This window comes from Pan paniscus, chromosome 13 (assembly GCF_029289425.2).
Source record: "Pan paniscus chromosome 13, NHGRI_mPanPan1-v2.0_pri, whole genome shotgun sequence".
In the NCBI taxonomy this organism is placed as follows: domain Eukaryota; kingdom Metazoa; phylum Chordata; class Mammalia; order Primates; family Hominidae; genus Pan; species Pan paniscus.
In genome coordinates this window covers 93,820,998-93,842,652 of record NC_073262.2, presented here as the reverse complement: position 1 = coordinate 93,842,652, position 21,655 = coordinate 93,820,998, and the positions used below count along the sequence as shown (strand labels likewise).

Sequence of the window (21,655 nt, the reverse complement as noted above, 5' to 3'; positions counted from 1 at the left end):
GCACAGGATGATTAGGGCTGGGAAATATTGCTTTCAAACAGAGAAGGAAATTTGGCAGCATTCACACCTATAGATGTGTATTATTTAGTTAGAACAGTGTGGTGGGTCTATACTGTGTTTTGGTGCATGTGTGTGTGTGTGTGTGTGGTTAAGTTCTTTGAATTATACTAGCAATTGAAATTCAGGTGATTTTTTTCTTAAACATCCAGATTTCCAGCTTCCTGTTAGAGAGATTCTCTGGCTGGACACAGTGGCTCAAGCCTGTAATACCAGCACTTTGGGAGGCTGAGGCAGGTGGATCACTTGAGGTCAGGAGTTTGAGACCAGCCTGGCCAACATGGTGAAACCCCATCTTTACTAAAAATATTTAAAAATTTAGCCAGGCATGGTGATGCAGGCCTGTAATCCCAGCTGCTGGGGAGGCTGAGGCAGGAGAATCATTTTAATCCGGGAGGCGGAGGTTGCAGTGAGCCAAGATTGCGCCATTGCACTCCAACCTGGGTGACAGAGTGAGACTCTGTCAAAAAAAGAAAAAGAAAGAAAGATTGATTCTCTACAGGCCCATCATCTGGCTGTCCCAGGAGGGCTTTGAGTTCACAGTGCTTGATTTAGGGGCCACTCTTTATTGGATGGCACCAATATTTCAGACTGTTGATATTCAGACCTCTGGGTGCTGGTGCCGAACTTCGGAGGTGTTCTATCACATATTCATCTAAAGCCCTATCAGCTCCATCTCCCTTCACCTACTTTGTTCCCCCCAACTATAAAACCAATTTCATCCTGTCCCTTCTCACCCTCTTCTGCACAATAGCCCAGTACAGAATGCTTACAGTTCAGAGATGATGTATCTTCTAACTTCTCCACCCATCTCTCCCCATAGTGACTCTAGCACTAAAAAGTCTGGGTGAAGTTACAGAAGTCATCATATCACAGCTACTCAGAAGGAAGACACTGAAGTTCCCACCAAGACCTCAGATGCCCCACAAGGTACATTCAAGTTAGAAAAATCATTTCTTCCTCCAATTGGCTGCAGCCCTGCACCAATGCTTATGTCTTGGGAATTGAAGTTCAGTTTAGATTTCAGTCCTCACTCATCCCCCTCAACCAGTCACTCTTGCATAATGAGCAAACTAAACAGCTATTCTTAGAGACACTGATACCAACTAATCTTGTTTATAATGACCCTCTATAAATCTTTGGTTTAGATTATTCTTCTCCCTGTCTAGAAGGATGCCGGTCTTAGTCCTGGATCAGGACCTGACCTTTTTTAAGCAGGCTGAGCATCACTGTTCTTCTCCATACCTGAATACAGTTCTTTCATCCTTCACTTTTTTTATTAATCTCATCTTCTGGCTTTTTCTGACCACTTCAGTTCATTGTGGTCATTCTTCTGAATTCCTGTGGCATTTACATTTGGCATTGCCATTCAACTGAGCATTATTAATTTCATATGCTTATTTTGTCTTCTCTGCCAATTCAACCCTAAATTATTCTCATTGTGATGTATGAGCTCAGTAAATATTTCACACTGAATTGAATAGATTTCCAACAACTACAAGCTCTAGCACCTAAAAGAGTCTCAGGGGACTTCTGCTTTTGGACATAATAGATTAACAGGGATTAGGGTTTCCAGATAAAAATCCTGGAAGCCCACTGAAATTTGAATTTCAAACATACTTATACTATAAATACAGGTCATATATAGACTGAAAAAATTATTCGTTGTTGGTCTGACATTCAAATTTAACTGGCAGTCTTATTTTGCTAAATCTGGCAACCCTTCCCTAGTGGATTACCTGCTCATGTTAAACACACAGCTAAGCAAACAAACAAAAACCGTGAAACAATGATTTTTCAGAAATTGACAAATAGGCAGTGCAAGAGAAGTGAACAAATGAGGCAATCTTTATGATTCTCATAGCTTACTTTCTGGAGAAAGTTTCCAAGCTCCAGCAGAGAAAGAGGAAGCTCAAATAGAGCCTGGCATTCTCTCAGAGTTGAAGAGGCAGAGTTGAGAGTTTGGTCAGAATTTATGGGGCAGAGTACCAGGAAGAAGACTGCAAAGGGCTCCCCTTGATTCTTCAGCTGGGTACTGAATAGTCCATGTTTGCAAAGGAACTACTCAAAGATGTGGGGAGGACTCACTAAAGAGGAGCAGGTGGAAAAATTTCTGGAGCTCACACAAGGCTAGGCATAATTTATATTCTCAACAGCCAGAGTGGAAAAAGCTCTTTATACTTGATGAAAGCAGAAATTAGAAATTGTTAAATTGGATAAAAAAGCAAGACCCAATTATATACTACAGACAAGAAACACATTTCAAATATAAATAAATAAGTAAAAAGTAAAATATTGGGGAAATGATATATCATGCTCACACTAATCATAGACACCTGCAGTGGCTATATAAATATAAAACAAAGTAGACTACAGAGCCAAAAATATTAACAGAGATAACAAGGGTCATTTCATAAAAATAAAAGGAAAATCATCAAAAGGACAAAACAATTATAAATGTTTATGCATTTAATAACAGAGCTTCAAAATACATGAAATGAAATGTGAAAGAACTGAAAGAAGACAGACAAATCCAGGATTATAGCTGAAGATTTAAATATTCCTCTGATAATAGATTGAATAAATGGGAAGAAAATCAGGAATGATATAGAAGACTTGAATAATACTATCAACCAACTTGACCTCACTGAGATTGCAAAAACTCTTCACCCAACAGGAGCAGAGAAGACATTCTTTTAAGTGTCCTAAACATCGACCAAAACATTCTCAGCCATAGAACAAGACTCAATAAATTTTAAACAATTCAAATAACAAAAAAGTATGTTATCTAACCACAATGGAATTAAATTAAAAATGGATATGAGGAAAATATTGGAAAATGATCCAAATGTTTGGAAAACAAAAGTCACAATTCTAATTAATTAATTAAAACCCAAACATCATAAATCAAAGAAGAAATCACAAGGGAAATTTTAAGTAGAATAAATGAAAATTAAAATACAGCATATCAAAATTTGTTTGATGTAGTTTAAACAATGGAAAGGAAGAAATATGCAGATGCTTATATCAGGAAAGAAGAAAGATCCAATCAATGACCTAAGTTTCTGCCTTAAAATATATAAGACCTGTAATCTCAGCACTTTGGGAGGCCGAGGCAGGCAGATCACGAAGTCAGGCATTCCAGACCAGCCTGGCCAACATGGTGAAACCCCGTCTCTACTAAAAATACAAAAATTAACTGGGCGTGGTGGTGCGTGCCTGTAATCCCAGCTACTCAGAGGCTGAGGCAGGAGAATCACTTGAAACCGGGAGGCAGAGGTTGCAGTGAGCCGAGATTGTGCCACTGCACTCCAGCCTGGGTGACAAAGCGAGACTCTGTCTCAAAAATATATGTATATATATATATGAGAAAGAAAGCAAACTGAAACAGAAGTAAATAAAAGGAAACGAAGAGTAGAAGTCAATGAAACAGAAGGCAGAAACACAATAGAAAAAAATCCATGAAACCAAAAGTTTGTTCTTTGAGAATATAAATAAAATTGATAAACTTTTAGTAAAACTGTCCTGGGGGGGGAAAAAAGAAGACACAAACTACCAATATCAGAGTGGAGAGAGGTAAGATTATTACAGATTTTCCAGCTATTAAAAGAATAACTGGAATAAAAGGGAATTAAAAGAATAACTTGCTAAAAGGGAATATTATAAACAACTTTATGTATATAATAACAGCTTAGATGAAATATATAAATTCTTTGAAAGACACAAACTGGCAAAGCTCACTCAAGAGAAAATAGGTAACCTAAGTAGTCCTAGATCTAATAAATTGAATTTGTAGTTTAAAATTTTCCCACCAGAAAAAAACTCCAGTCAGAGATTACTTCACTGGTGATTTTTTTCAAACATTTAAGGAAGAAATAATACCAATTCTACCTAAGCTTCCAGAAGACATTACAAGAAAAGAAAACTGTAGACAAAGTGTGTCCAGCCCATGGGCTGCATACGGCCCAGGACAGCTTTGAGTGCGGCCCAACACAAACTCTTAAACTTCTTAAAACGTTATGAGATTGTTTTAAAGTTCATCAGCTATTGTTAGCGTTAGTGTGTTTTATGTGTGGCCCAAGACAATTCTTTCAATGTGGCCCAGGGAAGCCAAAAGATTGGACTATGCAATGATCCTCTCTTTTTTGGAATTCATGTTTAAGTCATCAAACTTATTTCCTCTATAGCTCTCTGAGCAAGTTATTGCTTTTCTCATAAGAGCAGATAAGATTTTTAGTAAAGCAGAATGGTTATGGGCTTTGTTTCTGGAGCTCAGACAGTCCTTAGTTTGAATCCCAAATCTGTCCTTACCTCTGATAAGCCTCACTAAAGCTCACTAAACCTCTGTCCCCTTATCTGCCAATTGGAGATAATCATGATATTTAATCCTATGGAGTGCTGTGAGGATTAACTAAAACAATGCATGTGAAGTTCTTGGCACTATGTCTGGCATGGAGGTATATGACTATGATTTGTAAATTGCAGTGCTTCTGAGATGGCAGTAGAGGGAGCAGAGTCATTGGGAACTGGACTTCAGAAAATTAGCAAGATTGATATTAAACCCTTTTACAAGACAATGTTCCTGTTCTGATGGAGCTAGAGCAACCTGCACACAGATGAGTCGATGAGATTCGCACCAGGCCATCTTATCCCAATAATCCTTGCTGTCCCACTCATGTGGTACTAGCATATGCAACCAGGGAACTCAACGCATCTTTCTGCGTGTACATATTGTCTGTCCAACCTCCAACTCCAGCTCACCCCAGTTTCCTCAGAACACTTAAGAGGGGAGAGGAGAAGTATGGTGATATCACAAAACTGAAACTAGCAAATGTTTATATTCTTTGTACAAAAATTGGGAGAAGGTGGAGCTGGTTTACCTCCCTTACAGCGGCAAGAGTGATATCCTCTCTCTTCCTCTCTCTCTTTCCCACAAAAGCAGCTCCACTGGGCAGAGTGGGAAAAGCACAATCAGAACCGATTTTGAATCCACCCTGTCTTCTATTTACAACTGTGAACCTGCCTATCCCACCCAGACTCTCTTCATCTCCATTTCCGCTCTGTACAGCAAGGTGGCAGGGAAGCTGGAGGGTTAACCTGGTGACTGCCAAAGTTACCCATAACTTGTTTATTATTCTATTATTAACAGCTATTGATTCAGCATTTAACCTGATCCCATTTCTTACCTTATATCTTTGACTTTTCCCAGCAATTTCAGGTGGGACATAATATCCCCACTTTTATAGACAGGGAGTTTTGGGGTTAGAGAAGTTAGGTAACTGATACAACTTTGTGCCACTAGAAATTGACACACCAGAACTAGAAGCTACTTTTCTGAAAGTCTTTAATCTGGGATTTTCTTCTTAGGATGATGCAGCAAAAAATTAGATATAGGGCTTATCACCAGGGCAACTGGGTGGCTGTTTGAGAAAGGAGACAGGAATCTGTGGGGGCCTTTGAATTTGGAAAACCTTCCAGGGGTTTCATTTTAGCATTTGGTTTGTTCTTCATTTTACTTCGAATTTTTTTATGTCTTTGTCTCTGAGGGACTGACGAGGCCAGGGCCAGTGTAGGGTCAAGAAACTGCAGACCTGCTTATTTAGTTTTGATTCTAAAAAAGAGAAACAAATTGGACATAGAAGTGCCCTTTCTTAGATGTCTTCCTCCACTCATGAAATACAGAAGGAAGACAGAGGTTCAAGGCAGAAGATTTAACCAAGAACAAAGTGCGTATTTGAGCAGAGAGTCCCTCATGATAGACATCTCTGGATAAACGAGTTACAGTTGGCAACATATGGCAAATAGAGCAGAGGTTCTCTAAGTGTTACCTGCAGATCCCTGGGAGTGGTCCCCGAGATCTTTTTAGAGCATCTGCAAGGTTAAACTATTTTTATAATAATACTAATACAGTTTTGTCTTTTCACTCTGCTGACATTTGCACCAATGGTACCAAAGCAAAGGTGGGTGAAACTGTTGGGGCCTTAGCGCAAAGCAAGGAAGTGGTGCCAAATTATACTAGCAGTTGTATATTTCACCACCATGCACTTACAATAAAATGCCAGTTTGACTTAAGAATGTTTTTGATGAAGCAGTAAAAATTATTAATTTTATTAAATCTCAGACCTTAAGTACATGTCTTTTTAATGTTCTTTGTGATGACATGGAAAAGGCACATATTAAAGGATGATGGTCATCTCGAGGAAAAGCACTTGCGTGATTGTTTGAGTTGCCAAGACGAGCCTGTCACTTCAAGGAAAACAACTGGTAGTATCTGCTGCCAATAATAAAACTGAGCTTTCAAGCAAAAATTAGAATTTGAGCTTGACTGCTTCCCAGTATTTAAAATACTTACATGATGAGATCAACATTGATATTACCTGACATGAATTTCTGAACACTGTATGATGAAATGTTGTATTCATTGTATGATGAAGTAGGCAGCATTTAGAAAATCTGCATACTTCAGTGGACCAATGTTTTTTAAATGACCAGTGTCTGACGTTGCAAAATAATTTGTGGGTAATAGTTTCATTCAAAATATATACAACAAAAGATTTGAATGTAACAGTATACATAAAGTATATCTTTACATAAAGTATACATAAAGTATATGTTGATAAGGTTTCAGATTTCACAATGCAACTAGCCCTTCAGAAACTACCACTCACTGAGTTTTGATGTGGTATCAAAGAAGAATAATTATTTGAAAAGGTCATTATAATACTCCCCTTTTCCAACTACATAAATGTGTGAGTCCATACTTTCTTCAAATATGTCAACCAAAATAATACTTTGCAGCAGATTAAATGCAGAAACAGATATGAGAATCCAGCTGTCTTCTCTCAAACCAGACATTAAAGAGATTTTTAAAATGCCACTCTTCTCATTACGTTTTTCATGTTGGAAGATATTATTTGTTTTTCTTAAAACATGTTTAACATGGAGTGGGTTTATTATTGTCATTTCGAAGGAATAAATACATATTTTAATTTTTTCTCAGATTTAAGTTTTAACACAGTAAATAAAAATTTCATCCAGAGCAGTAATACACAAACATTCCTTGGGTTTGTCAACAATTTTTAAGGGAATAATGGTATCTTGAGAACAAAAGGTTTAAAAACTGCTGTGGAAGGCGCAAGGTAAGGCCCTGAAAAGGAGGAGAACAAACTTTGTTTTGTACAGCAGGCACTCAACAACTGAATATGATAATGATAAGGACATGTAAAACCAGTGTGACTAACACTATGAGGCAGGAAGTGAAAAGTGCTAAATAAGTGGTCTAGATGTGCACTGTCCAACACGGCAGCCACTAGCCATATGTGGCTTGGAATGTGGCTAGTCCTAACTGACATGCCCTGTAAGTGCTAAATATACACCAGACTTCAGAGATTGAGTATGAAATAAGGAATGCAAAGTATCTTATTGATAATTTTTTATATTGATTATATGCCAAAATGTTAAGATTCTTGTATATATTGGGTTATTTACAATATTAAAATTAATTTCACCTGTGCTTTTTTCCTTTTTAATGTGGCTATGAGAAAATTTACAATTACATATGTGGCTTACATTTTATTTCTCTTGGAGAGTGCTGGTTTGGACAGGAAGTATGAAGAATTTGGAGCAGGGAAACATTGCTGTGGGTTCAGGTCATCGGGAAGTCTTCACTGAGAACTATAGGATTTCACTAAGTAGGTAGGCTCAGGGAGGAATATCCAGTTGAAGAAAGCCTCGGTAGTGAAATATGAGGTTAATCTGGGCAGCTGAGGTGACTGCTTGGGTCACATCATGGGCTCTTATAGGGGAGAAAAGTTTCCTGGATAGGTTGGGACCAAACTGTACAGAACTTAAAGTGCCAAGAATTTGGATTTTTTTCCTATAGGCAGTGACAGCTTCTCCAGAAGAAAATCAGACTTTGCTTAGTAGCTTATGGAATAGCCTGAAATTGGCACTTTCTTATGTAGGGTCAGAGCAGCATAAGCTCCTGGAAACTGCCTGCTCAACAAGCAGTGGGGACCAGGCCTACCTAACCAGGAAATTTACAGTGATATGGAAAGTGTGACTTTGGATTGATTGACCTATTTGGGGGTGGGTGGTAAGTTTAAGCACATGATAATAATGTCACCTGGGAGAGAAGAATCCAGAGGGTGTACCTGTGTGAAACCCGTCAGGGGAGAGGGAGGCAGGCCTTTCACCTTGCTATATTGCTCTAAGCATGTGTATAACCAAATTCAGTGACACTTTCTACCTTTCAGTCTGTCTGTCTGTCTTTATTTTTGTCTTTATTTTACTATTTTTACTTTCTTAAACATTTTTATTGATTTTTTAATATATGGTGGGATTTTACTGTGTTGCCTGGGCTGGTCTCAAACTCCTGGGCTCAAGGAGTCCTTCCACTTCAGCCTCCCAAAGTGCTAGGATTACAGGTGTGAGCCACCACGCCTGGACTTCTCTTTATTTTATTGAACCCCTACTGTGAATCAAGGGGTTAAGAGCTAACTACAAGGAGATGAAATGAAAAGACCACTGAAGTGGGAAGGGAAACACCTGGGCTATTATCGGGCTCCGTGGCTAACTTATTGAGTCCTCTTGGTCACCTCACTGGGTCTCTTCAGATATGAAAGAGGATTTAGCATTAGATGGGACTAAGACTTCCTCCAACTCTGTGATTCTAGAACAGGCTGATGTCACAAAGGGAGAAGAACGCACTGTAGCAACCAGGGGCAAGGCTACTCAAGGAGAGTAGGAGGAGGCTAGGTCAGGAAGGGCAAGCACTGGTGGCCTACCCAGGACTTGGCCCAAACCTCTGGGTCAGGTCACCCTCCTCGGAGTGAGCGGACCCCGCTGGAATTGGAGCCCAGTAAGGTCTATGAGTTTGGTGTTTTGATCCTGGCTACCCATCCCTTCCATCCCAGGGGTGGTTCACCAGGCTGAGTGGAGCCTTATACTAGTGAGAGAGGAAGCTGAAGAACTGGGCTCCAGGTAAGTAACTCTGCAGAGGATCTCAGATTGTCTAAGGAAACCACTGAAGAAAATGTATGCCCCGCCCCTCCCCTTTTTCCTGGCACTCTTGAGCCACCTGCAGTTGCGAGAGCCGCTGGGAGGGATAAGAGGGAAGAGGACGCCCGGTGAAGGGGCTCCAGCCTGGCAGTTTCTGCGTGTTAGCATTTCTAGAATAGAGTGGGTGGGAACTGACCCAAGTAAAGTCCCAGAGACTCGAACACTGACGCACAGGAAAGCCTCAAGTGGGAGGAGAAATGCAAATCCCCTACTGATGATGGCGTCAGCGGCTTTCTCCTAGGGACTGTGAGGGGCGCTTCTGACTTTGGACTTGAGCACTGCCTGGGACCTGTGCTGAGAGAGCGCTAGGTAAGTGGCCAGACCACACCTTCTGGCTGCCTCTTGTAAGGAGGACATGCTTATTATGCAGGATACTCTGAAGCTTTGCTTTCCCTTGGCGTTTTGACAATTGCTTCATTTTAACCTTCCTGAGGAGGCTTATTATAGAAGGAAGCGCCCGACTCCACGACCCACAGATGCGCCCTGGCACGGGTTCTCCGCGGAAACCGCTCCGCAGGCCCGCGCCACGGTGCCCGGGCGAATCTCCCTGCGGGGGCCAGGGGAGCTGCGGCGGCTGCGGAGGTGTGTCCTCGCGGAGGCTGAAAGTGAGCCCCTCTTCACTTTCTTAGCCAGCTTCTCTAGAGCTGTGATGTCTGACTTTAGATTAGCGTACCTGGATTTCAGAAAAAAGCTTGCAGCTACGGCAGCCGGTGACTGTGGCTTTGATGGGCGCGAGTGACATTTTAGGGCAGGTCATCTCCTTTTGCAAGCTACAGGCCACAGAGCCAAAGCGGCACCACCAGCTCACAGACGGTGGGACAAAATGCCCCTTTAGTGGGATCTTCTAGGAACTGCACGCAAAAAGGACAGACAGGCACTCAGTTTTCAGAAGCAACGTCACAGTTTTCACGAGAAAGAAGTAGCCCCTAGAGAGTGAAAGCAAAGAAACCTGCTGAAGGATGTCTAAAGGCGTTCCCAGAGGCTGCAATAGAAAATGTCCTAGGACTATGTATTCCTTCTTCTTCCTTTTTTCAGCTTTGAATTCAGCTCTCCGAAAGACTCAGATCTTAGTAGTGATTTTTTTCGGTGTTTATTTTTATTTTTTTAATTTTCCTTTTATTTTCATTTGACACACAATTGTAAATATTTATGGAATATACAGTGATATTTCAATAAATATGAACAATGTGTTATGATCAAAGGATATTCAGCATATCCATCACCTCAAACATTTATCATTACTTTGTGTTGTGAACGTTCAAAATCCTCTTAGCTTTTTGAAAATATACACTAAGTTATTGTTAACCATATTCATCCTAGTGTTACAGCACTAGAACTTATTCCTCCTATCTACCTGTAAGTTTTAGTTAGAAAATAGATTTTCATCCAAATCATAGCGGGGGTTTAACAATAGTATGATGAAAAACTGTAATGCTATTTTCAACTCATGTTCTCTGTTGTCATTAGCTAAAATAAATTGATAGGACAATGTTGATAGTAGCATGAGAACAAATGTTCCAATTTTGTGTGGAATATATACACATCCGATGGAATATATATACATCCGATATCTGGAAAAACAAATGGTTCAGACTCAGGAAACCTCAGGTTGCCCCTTAGAAGCCTCACACATTAGGCAGGCGTCATTTCGCCTATTTGATCTTCAAGTTTTTCCTTTTTAAAGTTGACATACTACTTATATCCACCTACCCTATTCATAGCAATGTCAGGAGTGCCGCTCATTCTTCATTTAACAAGCATTGATTGAGCATTTACAATATGCCTAGAATTGTAAAGTGTAAAGGTTTTCATAAATATAAAATGATATGCAAATAAAACATTACTTCTTTTCCCACTTGCTTTCTCTTTAGCAAAACATTGGCAACACGTTTTTCTATAAATTTTAAGTCATTTACCAGGAGCTCAGGGAAAAGGTGCTCAAAATGATTCTACTTAAAACCCAAAGAATATGTATATGAAATATATGAAATTACCCTGGTGTTCTATAGGCAAAAGGAAACCTTAGCCTATCTATGAGATATGTTGAAATGTTATGGTGATTAATCATGTAAAAGGGGGTTTGGTGTTTTTACTTGACTTAGAATTGCTGAGAAAACAACCAAAAATTTGACTTTGGAAAACATAAAATGCTGTAATTTCAAGGAGGCAGCGTCATACTAATTTTCCTGAGTTAGGAAATGTGTCTACAGCTTCTAAATTGGCCAGAGTGGGGTTACAAGGGGGAAATGCGTACTTTTCTTTTATGACAGGCTGCCAAATAGGTATCAAGTGTGGTTTCTTACTCCTTAAGTAACTTGAGGGTTTAACCACTATCAGATGTTTCTCAGAGACAAAAAGACTACATCCTTTAAGAGCTTTGCCCACCTATAATGGATCCTCACAGAGAGAAATGAAACACATTCACTGGTTCAGAAATATTTTTAATTTAAAAAACTGGAGCCTACGAAAATGCATACATAAAATTCTCATGAAGCTAAGACAAAATTGGACTAGAAGTCAAGAACATAAAGCTGACTCTAGAAGCCAGACAAATCTGAAATAAAGAAAAAAGAAATTTGGCAATTTCATATAAAAGAAGCTTCTTGGGGGGTTGTTCCTCACATATAAAGTCTTAGAGGGTTTTAGGAGGTATAGTAAATGTCAAATACGTTTGCCTTCAAGTTGCTCCAAGTCTAAGTGTTGAGGGGACAAGAGATAGGGAAAGAGCTTGTTGATAATAGAAATTCACATAGACAGCTGTGGGCAGGATGTGGGGTGTTTGGCGGAGTGGGAGTGAAAACTTTTTGGAGCAGGTAGAACAGGAGTTCATTTTAGAGCAAGGAAGGCTGTAGTTTAGGGGCACAGAAAGAAGGCTGCTCCCTTCATTAGGGTTGAATTATGAAAAAAAACCTTAGTGAAATTTTTGTATCCTTGGATATATGGGAATTCAGTCATAACATTGACTAATTCTAAGGAAAGAAGAAAATATGTACTAGGGCTATGAACAATATTTTAAAACTCTAATTCTACCCCTTCTTTTATAGCATGTCTCAGTGGAATCAAGTCCAACAGTTAGAAATCAAGTTTTTGGAGCAGGTGGATCAATTCTATGATGACAACTTTCCCATGGAAATTCGGCATCTGTTGGCCCAGTGGATTGAAAATCAAGACTGGTAGGATCAAACATATTTTCCCTAGAAGTTGATGCACAAATGTCTGATGTTCTATCCATGTGAATTTATTTTATGGTCCACTTTTTACTCAGTAGATGCATTCTTTTCAAGTAAAGAACTTTCTCAAGGATTTGAAAGCCTTCCCAAAGAAGGGGAATAATTGTCCTTTCTGGTTCCATTCATTGTAAATGAAAAGTTAATGGTTCCAGTGCTTCTTTTCTCTGTAAACAAAAACCCAAATAATTTTTCATGTATTAAAAAAAGAAGCAAATCAATTGATTGTCAGTTCTCTATCACAGACTCAATGTAAATCAATATTTTTTTTCTCAGTAAGATTTATACTCTTCAAAGCTCTATTCACCTTATACCATTTAATTTTTTTCAGCCATCTTTTTTACTGTGGTAAAATACACATAACATAAAATTTACCATTGTTTTTGGTGTACTATTCAGTGGCATTACATATATTCACATTATTATGCAACCATCACCACACCACCATCCATCTGCAGAACTTTTTCATCTTTCCAAACTGAAACTCTGTACTCTTTAAACAGTAACTCCCTAGTCCTCCACCCCCAACCCCTGGCAATCACCATTCTATTTTCTGTCTCTGTGAATGTGACTACTCTAGGTACTTTAGATAATTGGAATCACACAATATTTTTCCTTTTGTAACTGACTTATTTTGCTTAGTGTAATGTTTTCAAAATTCATTCATGTTTAACAGGTATCATATCAGAATTTTCTTCCTTTTTGAAGCTCAATAATATTCCATTGTTTGTATATATCACATTTTGTTTTATAAATGTATCTGCCAATGGACATTTGGGTTGTTCAAACATTTTGGCTATTGCTAATAACCCTGCTAGGAACATTGGTATGCAAATATCTGTTTGAGTCCCTGCTTTTAATTCTTTTGGGTATATACCCAGATGTGGAATTGCTGGGTCATATAGCAATTTTATGTTTAATATTTTGGGTAACTGTCATATAGTTTTCCACAGTGATTGACCATTTTACCTTCCCACCAGCATTGCACAATTTCTCTGTATACTCACCAACACTCATTTTCTGTTTTTTCTTTTCCTTTTTGTAATAGCCACCCTAATGGGTATGAAGTGGTATCTTACTCTGATTTTCACTTGAAATTCCCTAATGATTAGTGATGTTGAGCATCTCTTCATGTTAACAATTTAATTTTTTAAAACTTTTAAATGCTTATTACCATGTAATAGGTTTATTGTTTTAAAGTTAGTATGGTAAAAAAGTAGACATTTTACAAAGTTGTTTTCTGTTGTCTAATAATCCTTTTTTTTTTAGGGAGGCAGCTTCTAACAATGAAACCATGGCAACGATTCTTCTTCAAAACTTGTTAATACAACTGGATGAACAGTTAGGTCGTGTTTCCAAAGAGAAAAACCTACTCTTGATACACAATCTAAAAAGAATTAGGAAGGTCCTTCAGGTAAGAATGCATTCTACTTTTCCAAAATATTTGGATATATGAGTCTTAAATTTAGTTAAAAATTAAATATGTACCCTTATATTATTTTCAAATGAAATTTAGGGGGAAAAATTGAGTTATCTTACCACTTACAAATTTTGTGCTCAATTTTATTACCTAACATTTTTCATGAAATGTTGAAAATAAAATACACTAAAAGTATAGTGTATAAAATACATTACAAGTGTGTTGCATGTGGGACTTGCATGTATCTTGTTTACTAGCTATGATCCAGTTCAACAACACTGACCAGACCACAGTTTCACGGCTCTCCAGCAGCCCTCCCTTGCCTTTGTCTCTTAGGTAACAAGTTAGAGTTAGTATTGTTCTCATTCCTAAATGAGAGCATCATGAGTGAATGTATTCTTACAGATTTGGTTCAGATCTCACACTCCTTTAAAAGTGTTCTTTGGTACTCTCTGGTTCACCCAGGCAGAGCCCATCTCTGTGTGTTTCCTCAGCACCAGAACACATCGATACTGTGGCATTTAGTATATTCGACATTATTGCTATTTCTATGTGTTTGACTTCTCTCCCTATCATGAGTTCCTTGAGGCAAGGACTTTAGTGTTCAACTTTGAATTTCCAGCACCCAGCATAAGTCTGGACTTGTGGTAGATGTGCAATGTTTACTGATTAAGGGGTGAGTAAATCAAGTAAGTGAATCAGGGATCTAAAGAATTAAAAGCAGGCTAATACGGAGCTAAACCCAGCAGTTCTAATGTAATAAACCCTGACCATGGACTGCTATAATATTTACTGAGTGCATACAACGTATTAGATAACAGAAAAAGTGCTTTGTGCCATTCTTCATGGAGACATTTTTAGAATCCAAAACCTACAATTAACACATTTTTAGAACATTTTAACTAGACTATAATAGAAATGTTCTTGACATTACATTTGTGAGAAGGACAAATATATTGTTTTTCCTATTGTTGTTTGGATTGCGCTGAGCTATCTTTGCCCTTGTAATCCCCTGTAAATCTGCAAGACACTTGACTAAAAACAGGACAATAGCATATTGCCGACAAAACAGGATTTTTGGCAGCATACAGCAATCTGTCTTTTATGGAGACAAATCATTTAACGGTGGCTTTATTAGCTTAGTGCTCTAATCTATAAACCTAAAATGGGGATTGGCATGCCATGGCCCACAAGTCAAAAGGCCACTGCCCATTTTCATATGGCCCATGACTAAGAATGGTTTTTATGTTTTTAAGTGATTGGAAAAGAATAAAAATAAAATAGATCATAAAATTTAAAATAATATTTCTGACACATGAAAATTATATGAAATTCAAATTTCTGTGTTTTATTGAAACACAGCCACACTCGTTGGTTTACATATTGTTTATGATTGCTTTTACACTACAATGGCAGAAGTTGTGATAGAGACAGCATGACCTATACAGCCTAAAATAAAAATATGTCTGTGTATTATATATGTGTGTATATATGTGTCTCATATTTACATATGACATATATGTATATCACATTTATCTGGCCTTTTATAGGAAAGTTTGCTAACTCTTAGCCTACTAGTAAAGAGTCTATAGGTCACTTTGCTAGATAAGCACAGATGGGGAAAATATTAATAGATGATGCATGGTCTTTGGAACCAAGAAGGTCTGGGTTAAAAATCTGACCCTCAAATGTGGCTTTGAGCAAATCACTTAATCTTCTGACCTGTATCTTTTAATGTAAACAAAGATAATTATTATCTACCTTTTGGAATTGTGAGGAAGGCTGGAGCTTTTCTTCTGACAAAATGTAGGCATTCAACAAATGATTCTTATTGTTGGTAGGTAAAATAGCAGGATTTTCTCAGTGTAAATCAGGGGTAAGAAAACAACCCATCTTTTGTGGGCTGGAGGATAAGATTGTGAGGGAAGCTTCTCCTCTGGCCAGTTGTATCAGACGAACCTTGTTAAACCATCACTTCTATTTCACTACGCCACTGCTCAAAAACCTGCAGTTACCCCCAGTCACGCTTCAGCTCGAGCACAAACTCATCTGCATGTGTTAATTGGCCCTCTAGCATCTTTCCTCTTTAGACCTTTCCCAGCAATCTTCCTTGAGCTCCTCCACATCCCTACCTCAGAAAAATAGATCTACTACTTGTTCCTGAACATGTCACACACACTCTTGAATGACTCAGCCTTGTCCATGATGGTCCTATGGCCAGGAATGCTCTTCCATCCCTCTTCCACCAGTCTAGTTCCCATCCATCCCTAAAGAATCTATGTAGGTTCCAGTGCAACAAGAAAACCTTCACCACATGCTTTAGTCTGTGTTCTCATCCTCCAGCCCTCCAGCAACAACTACAAGGTAAGCAGCATCTCCTTGTGTCCCTTTCATCTGTGTTGCATGTGTGTCAAACCAGGTCACAAGGTCCTTGAGGGTAAAAGGCTGATCTCCTTTTCTGACCCCCCTCCCTCACCCTCAGTACTCAATATGGTTCTAGTGCACACTAGGAATTCAAAAAACAATTTGGTGAATTAAGGTATTTGAGTTGAAAAAAACACTTGCTCTTTCTTGTGCTTCCATATATATCAATTTATAAATTGTGCTTACTGGGCATTTGTATTAACAACACAGAAGCTAGTAGTAAAAATCATTGTCAGCTATGGTTTTACACCTAAACAAACCTGCGTTTTATGCTTCTTTTTAACCTACTATAATCCCATTAAGTTGTGTGTGTTTTTTGCGGGGAAGGGTGGTATGATGAGTCTTTTTTAAAAAATAAGATCCTCTCTTCCCCACAAAAAAGAAAAAAAAATTCCCTATCAAAAGGCTGTTGACGCTGTGCTTATCTGGTTTAAATATTTTCATCCTCTGGGATTTTAAATACAAACCATGTTGACAATTACAGCAAAAAGGAGTAAACAATATGATACCTGGGGAACTAAGGGATGTATAAGGTAGATTTATTTTGGTTCTTTATAGAACAGGTGAGATCTCTAGTTTCAGTATTTTATTATTTATATTACACCTACTTCCAATAACAGTTTGGAATGGCTTGCTATAAAGGACAAAACAAAACCAGTTTCCCGATGGCAAATTCAAGAAGCTCCAAGGTGGAAGCAATAAACACCATCGTTCAGCAGCCCTTGGCCTATTTAAGGGGAGGCAGACTCACACCCAGGAGCAAGGGTTACTTGAATCCTTGCCCTGCCACTTGCAATGTGGCCCTGAGTAAGATATTCACACACTCTGGCCTCAGTTTCCTCAGCAGTGTAAGGGGCAATCACACTGGTACTTTCCCCACAGAAATGTTAGGAGTATGGAGATAATTGATTCTAAAACCTGCAGCAAGAACCATAGTCTTTTGCTAAAGGTTTGCTAAAAATAAATATCTGCCCCAGATAATTCAAGAATGCTTTGCTTTAAGAAAATTAATGGACCTTAAAAAAATTAGTGCAGTTTATTTTTAAGAGTAGTTTTAGGTTTACAGAAAAATTGAGCAGAAAGTGAAGTTCTCATATACTTCCTTCCCAGCTCCACATCCCAGTTTCACCTATTATTCATGTCTTGCATTGGTAGCATACATTTGTGACAGTTGACGAAATAATATTGATACATTATTATTAACTTACATTTCAAGACTACATTAAGATTCACTCCTTGTGTTGTATAATTTTATGGGTTTTGACAATGCCTAATGTCATATATCTACCATTACAATATCATACTACAGAGTTTCATGGCCCCTGAAAATCTCCTGTCCTCTCCAATATTCATCCTTCTCTCGCTTCCCACGGAGCCCCTGAACACTACCGATCTTTTTACTCTCTGGATTTTTCTCCCATGTGATAATTCTTTTTTTATTGATATACAATACTTTACATATTTATGGGGTACATGAAATATTTTATTCCATGCATAGAATGTGTAATGATTAAGTCAGGGTATTTGGATTATTCATCATCTTTGAATTTATCATTTCTATGTTGGAAACATTTCAAACCCATTCTTCTAGCTACTCTGAAATATACATTACATTGTTGTTAACTATATTAACCCTGCTACAGAATGTTAGAACTTAATCCTTCTATTTAACTGTATGTTTGTACCCATTAACTCTTTTCATTTCCCTCCATCCAGCCACCCTTCCCAGCCTCTGGTATCTATATTCTACTCTTTATCTCCATGAGATCCACTTCTTTAGCTCCCACATATGAGTGAGAACATGCGATATTTGTCTTTCTGTGCCTGGCTTATTTTATTTAACATAATGACATCTTGTACGATCCGTGTTGCTGCAAATGACATGATTTTATTCTTTTTATGGCCAAATAGTATTCTATTATATGTGTGTATGCATGTGTGTGTGTGTGTGTATATATATATCTATTTTCTTTATTTTCTTTATCCATTCTTCCATCAATGGACACTTAGGTTGATTCCAAATCTTTGTTATTGTGAATAGTCCTGCAATAAACATGCAAGTGCAGGCATCTCTTTTATATTCTAATTTTTTTTCCTTTGGATAAATACCTAGTAGTGGGATTGCTGGAGCCTATAGTAGTTATATTTTTAGTTTTTTGAGACATTTCCATACTGGTTGTATTAATTTACATTCCTACCAACAGTGTACAGACTTCCCTTTTCTCTGCATTGTCACCAGCATGTTATTTTTTGTCTTTTTAAAAATAGCCATTCTAGGCTGGGCGTGGTAGCTCACACCTGTAATTCCAGTACTGAGGTCAGGAGTTTGAGACCAGCCTGGCCATCATGGCAAAACCCTGTCTCTACTAACAATACAAAAATTAGCCAGATGTGATGATGCACGCCTGTAATCCCAGCTACTCAGGAGGCTGAGGCAGGAGAATCCCTTGAACCCAGCAGATGGAGGCTGCAGTGAGCCGAGATAGTGCCACTGCACTCCAGCCTGGACAACACAGCAAGACTCTGTCTCAAAAAAATATATATATAATCATATATATATGTGTGTGTGTGTATATACACATATATATGTATATGTATATATATCATATATGGTATATATAAAAATATATATACCATATATGTATATATGATATACATATGTGTATGTATATATGTGATATACATATGTGTATGTATATATGTGATATACATATGTGTATGTATATATGTGATATACATATGTGTATGTATATATGATATATATATACATGTATGTATAAAATAACCATTTTAACGGGGGTAAGATGATATCTTATTGTGGTTTCAATTTGCATTTTCCTGATTAGTGATGTTGAGCATTTTTTCTTATATCTGTTGACTATTTGTATGTCTTTTAAATTTTTAAATTATTTTTATTTCAGTAGTTTTTGGGGTACAGGTGGTTTTTGGTTACATGGATAAGTTCTTTAGTGGTGATTTCTAAAATTTTAGTGCACCTGTCGCCCGAGCAGTGTACACTGCACTCAATATGTAGTCTTTTATCCCTCACCCCCCGCTCCCAACCTTCCCCCACAAGTCCCCAAAGTCCGTTATATCACTCTTATGCCTTTGCATCCTCATAGCTTAGCTCCCACTTGTGAGAACATATGATATTTGGTTTTCCATTTATGAGTTACTTCACTTAGAATAATGCCCTCCAGTTTTATCCAGGTTGCTGCAAAAGACATTATTTCATTCCTTTTTATGGCTGAGTAGTATTCCATAGTGTATATATACCACATTTTCTTTATCTACTCATTGGTTGATGGACACTTAGGTTGGTTCCTTATCTTTGCAATTGTGAATTGTACTGCTATAAACATGGTTGTGCGTGTGTATTTTTTATATAATGATTTCTTTTCCTTTGGGTAGATACCCAGTAGTGGGATTGCTGGATTAAATAGCAGTTCTGCTTTTCTTTGAGGAATCTCCATACTGTTTTCCATGGTGGTTGTACTAGTTTACATTCCCATCAGCAGTCTAACAGTGTTTCCTTTTCACTACATCCATGCCAGCATCTATTGGTTTTTGACTTTTTCATTATGGCCATTCTCGCAGGAGTAAGGTGGTATCTCATTGTGGTTTTTAATTTGTATTTTACTGACAATTAGTGATGTTGAGCATTTTTACATGTTTGTTGACTGTATATCTTCTTTTGAGAATTGTGTATTCAAGTCCTTTGCCCGCTTTTTGATGGGATTATTATTAGTTTTTTTGCTGATTTGTTTGAGTTCCTTGCAGATTATGGATATTAGTCCTTTGTCAGATACATAGCTTGCAAATATTTTCTCCCACGCTGTGGGTTGTCTGTTTACTTGGCTGATTATTTCTTTTGCTGTGCAGAAGCTTTTTAGTTAATTAGGTCCCATCTATTTATCTTTGTTTTTGTTGCATTTGCTTGTGGGGTCTTAGCCATGAATTCTTTGCCTAAGCCAATGCCTAGAAGTGTTTTTCCAATGTTATGTTCTAGAATTTTTATGGCTTCAGGTCTTAGATTTAAATCTTTGATCCATGTTGAGTTGATTTTTGTATAGGCTGAGAAATCAGTTTCATTCTTCTACATGTGGCTTGCCAGTTTTCCCAGCCCATATATTGAATAGGGTGTCTTTTCCGTGATTTATATTTTTGCATGCTTTGTCGAAGATCAGTTGGCTGTAAATATTTGCCTTTGTTTCTGGGTTCTCTATTCTGTTCCATTTGTCTACCTGCCTACTTTTATGCCAGTACCATGCTGTTTTGGTAACTATAGCCTTCTAATATAATTTGAAGTTGGGTAATATGATGTCTCCAGATTTGTTCTTTTTGCTTAGTATTGCTTTGGCTATGCAGGTTGTTTTTTGGTTTCATATGAATTTTAGGATTGTTTTTTCTAAATCTATGAAGAATGATGATGGTATTTTGATGGAAATTGCATTGAATCTGTAGACTGATTTGGGCAGAGTGGTCATTTTCACAATATTGATTCTTCCCATTCATGAGCATGAAATGTGTTTCCATTTGTTCATGTTATATATGCTTTCTTTCAGCAGTATTTTGCAGTTTTCTTTGTAGAGATCTTTCACCCCCTTGGATAGGTATATTCCCAAGTATTTCTTTCTTTCTTTTTTGCAGCTATTGTAAAAGGGATTGAGTTATTGATTTGATTCTCAGCTTGGTCATTGTTGGAGTATATCAGAGCTACTGATTTGCATACATTGATTTCATATCCTGAGAGTTTACTGAATTCCTTTATCAGAGTTAAGAGCTTCCTGGATGAGTCTTTAGAGTTTTCTAGGTATACGATTATATCATCAGCAAACAGTGACAATTTGACTTCTTCTTTTCCAATTTGGATGCCTTGTATTTCTTTCTCTTGTCGATTGCTCTGGCCGGGACTTCCAGTACTATGTTGATTAGAAGTGGGGAAAGTGGGCACTCTTGCCTTGTTCCAGCTCTCGGGGGGAATGCTTTCAACTCTTCCCCATTCCGTATAATGTTGGCTGTAGGTTTGTCATATATGGCTTTTATTATTTTAAGTTCATTTTATGCCTATTTTGTTGAGGGTTTTTTATCATAAAGAGATGCTGGATTTTATCAAAGACTTTTTCTGCACCTGTTGAGATGATCATATGGTTTTGTTTCTAATTCTGTTTATGTAATGTATCATATTTATTGACTTTGCGTGTGTTGAACTATCCCTGTATTCCTAATATAAACCCATTTGATCATGATGTATTATCTTTTTGATATGCTGTTGGATTTTGTTAGCTAGCATTTTGTTGAGGATTTTTGCATCTATGTTCATCAGAGCTATTGGTCCGGTAGTTTTCTTGTTATGCCCTTTCCTGGTTTTGGTATTAGGGTGATACTGGCTTCATGGAATGATTTAGAGAGAATTCCCTCTTTCACTATCTTTTGCAATAGTTTCAGTGGGACTGGTACCAATTCT

The 21,655-nt window shown here is 37.8% G+C and overlaps 1 protein-coding gene across 8 annotated transcripts in view; it reads left to right on the top strand.

Annotated features, from left to right (window-relative positions):
* The window catches only part of STAT4 (signal transducer and activator of transcription 4), a 218,659-nt gene that overhangs the window by 87,975 nt on the left and 109,029 nt on the right, over positions 1–21,655 (top strand). For 4 of the 8 annotated variants that reach the window (XM_055108904.2, XM_063595505.1, XM_063595504.1 and 1 more), the window contains 2 exons: positions 12,162–12,290; positions 13,614–13,758. In XM_055108904.2, the coding sequence (XP_054964879.1) occupies positions 12,163–12,290; positions 13,614–13,758 (273 nt within the window). In that variant the 5' untranslated portion in view covers position 12,162. Of the gene's footprint in view, positions 1–8,757; positions 9,427–9,466; positions 9,723–12,161; positions 12,291–13,613; positions 13,759–21,655 lie in introns of those variants that run through there. The other 4 variants (XM_055108902.2, XM_057301462.2, XM_003825287.5 and 1 more) reach the window with 4 other exon arrangements.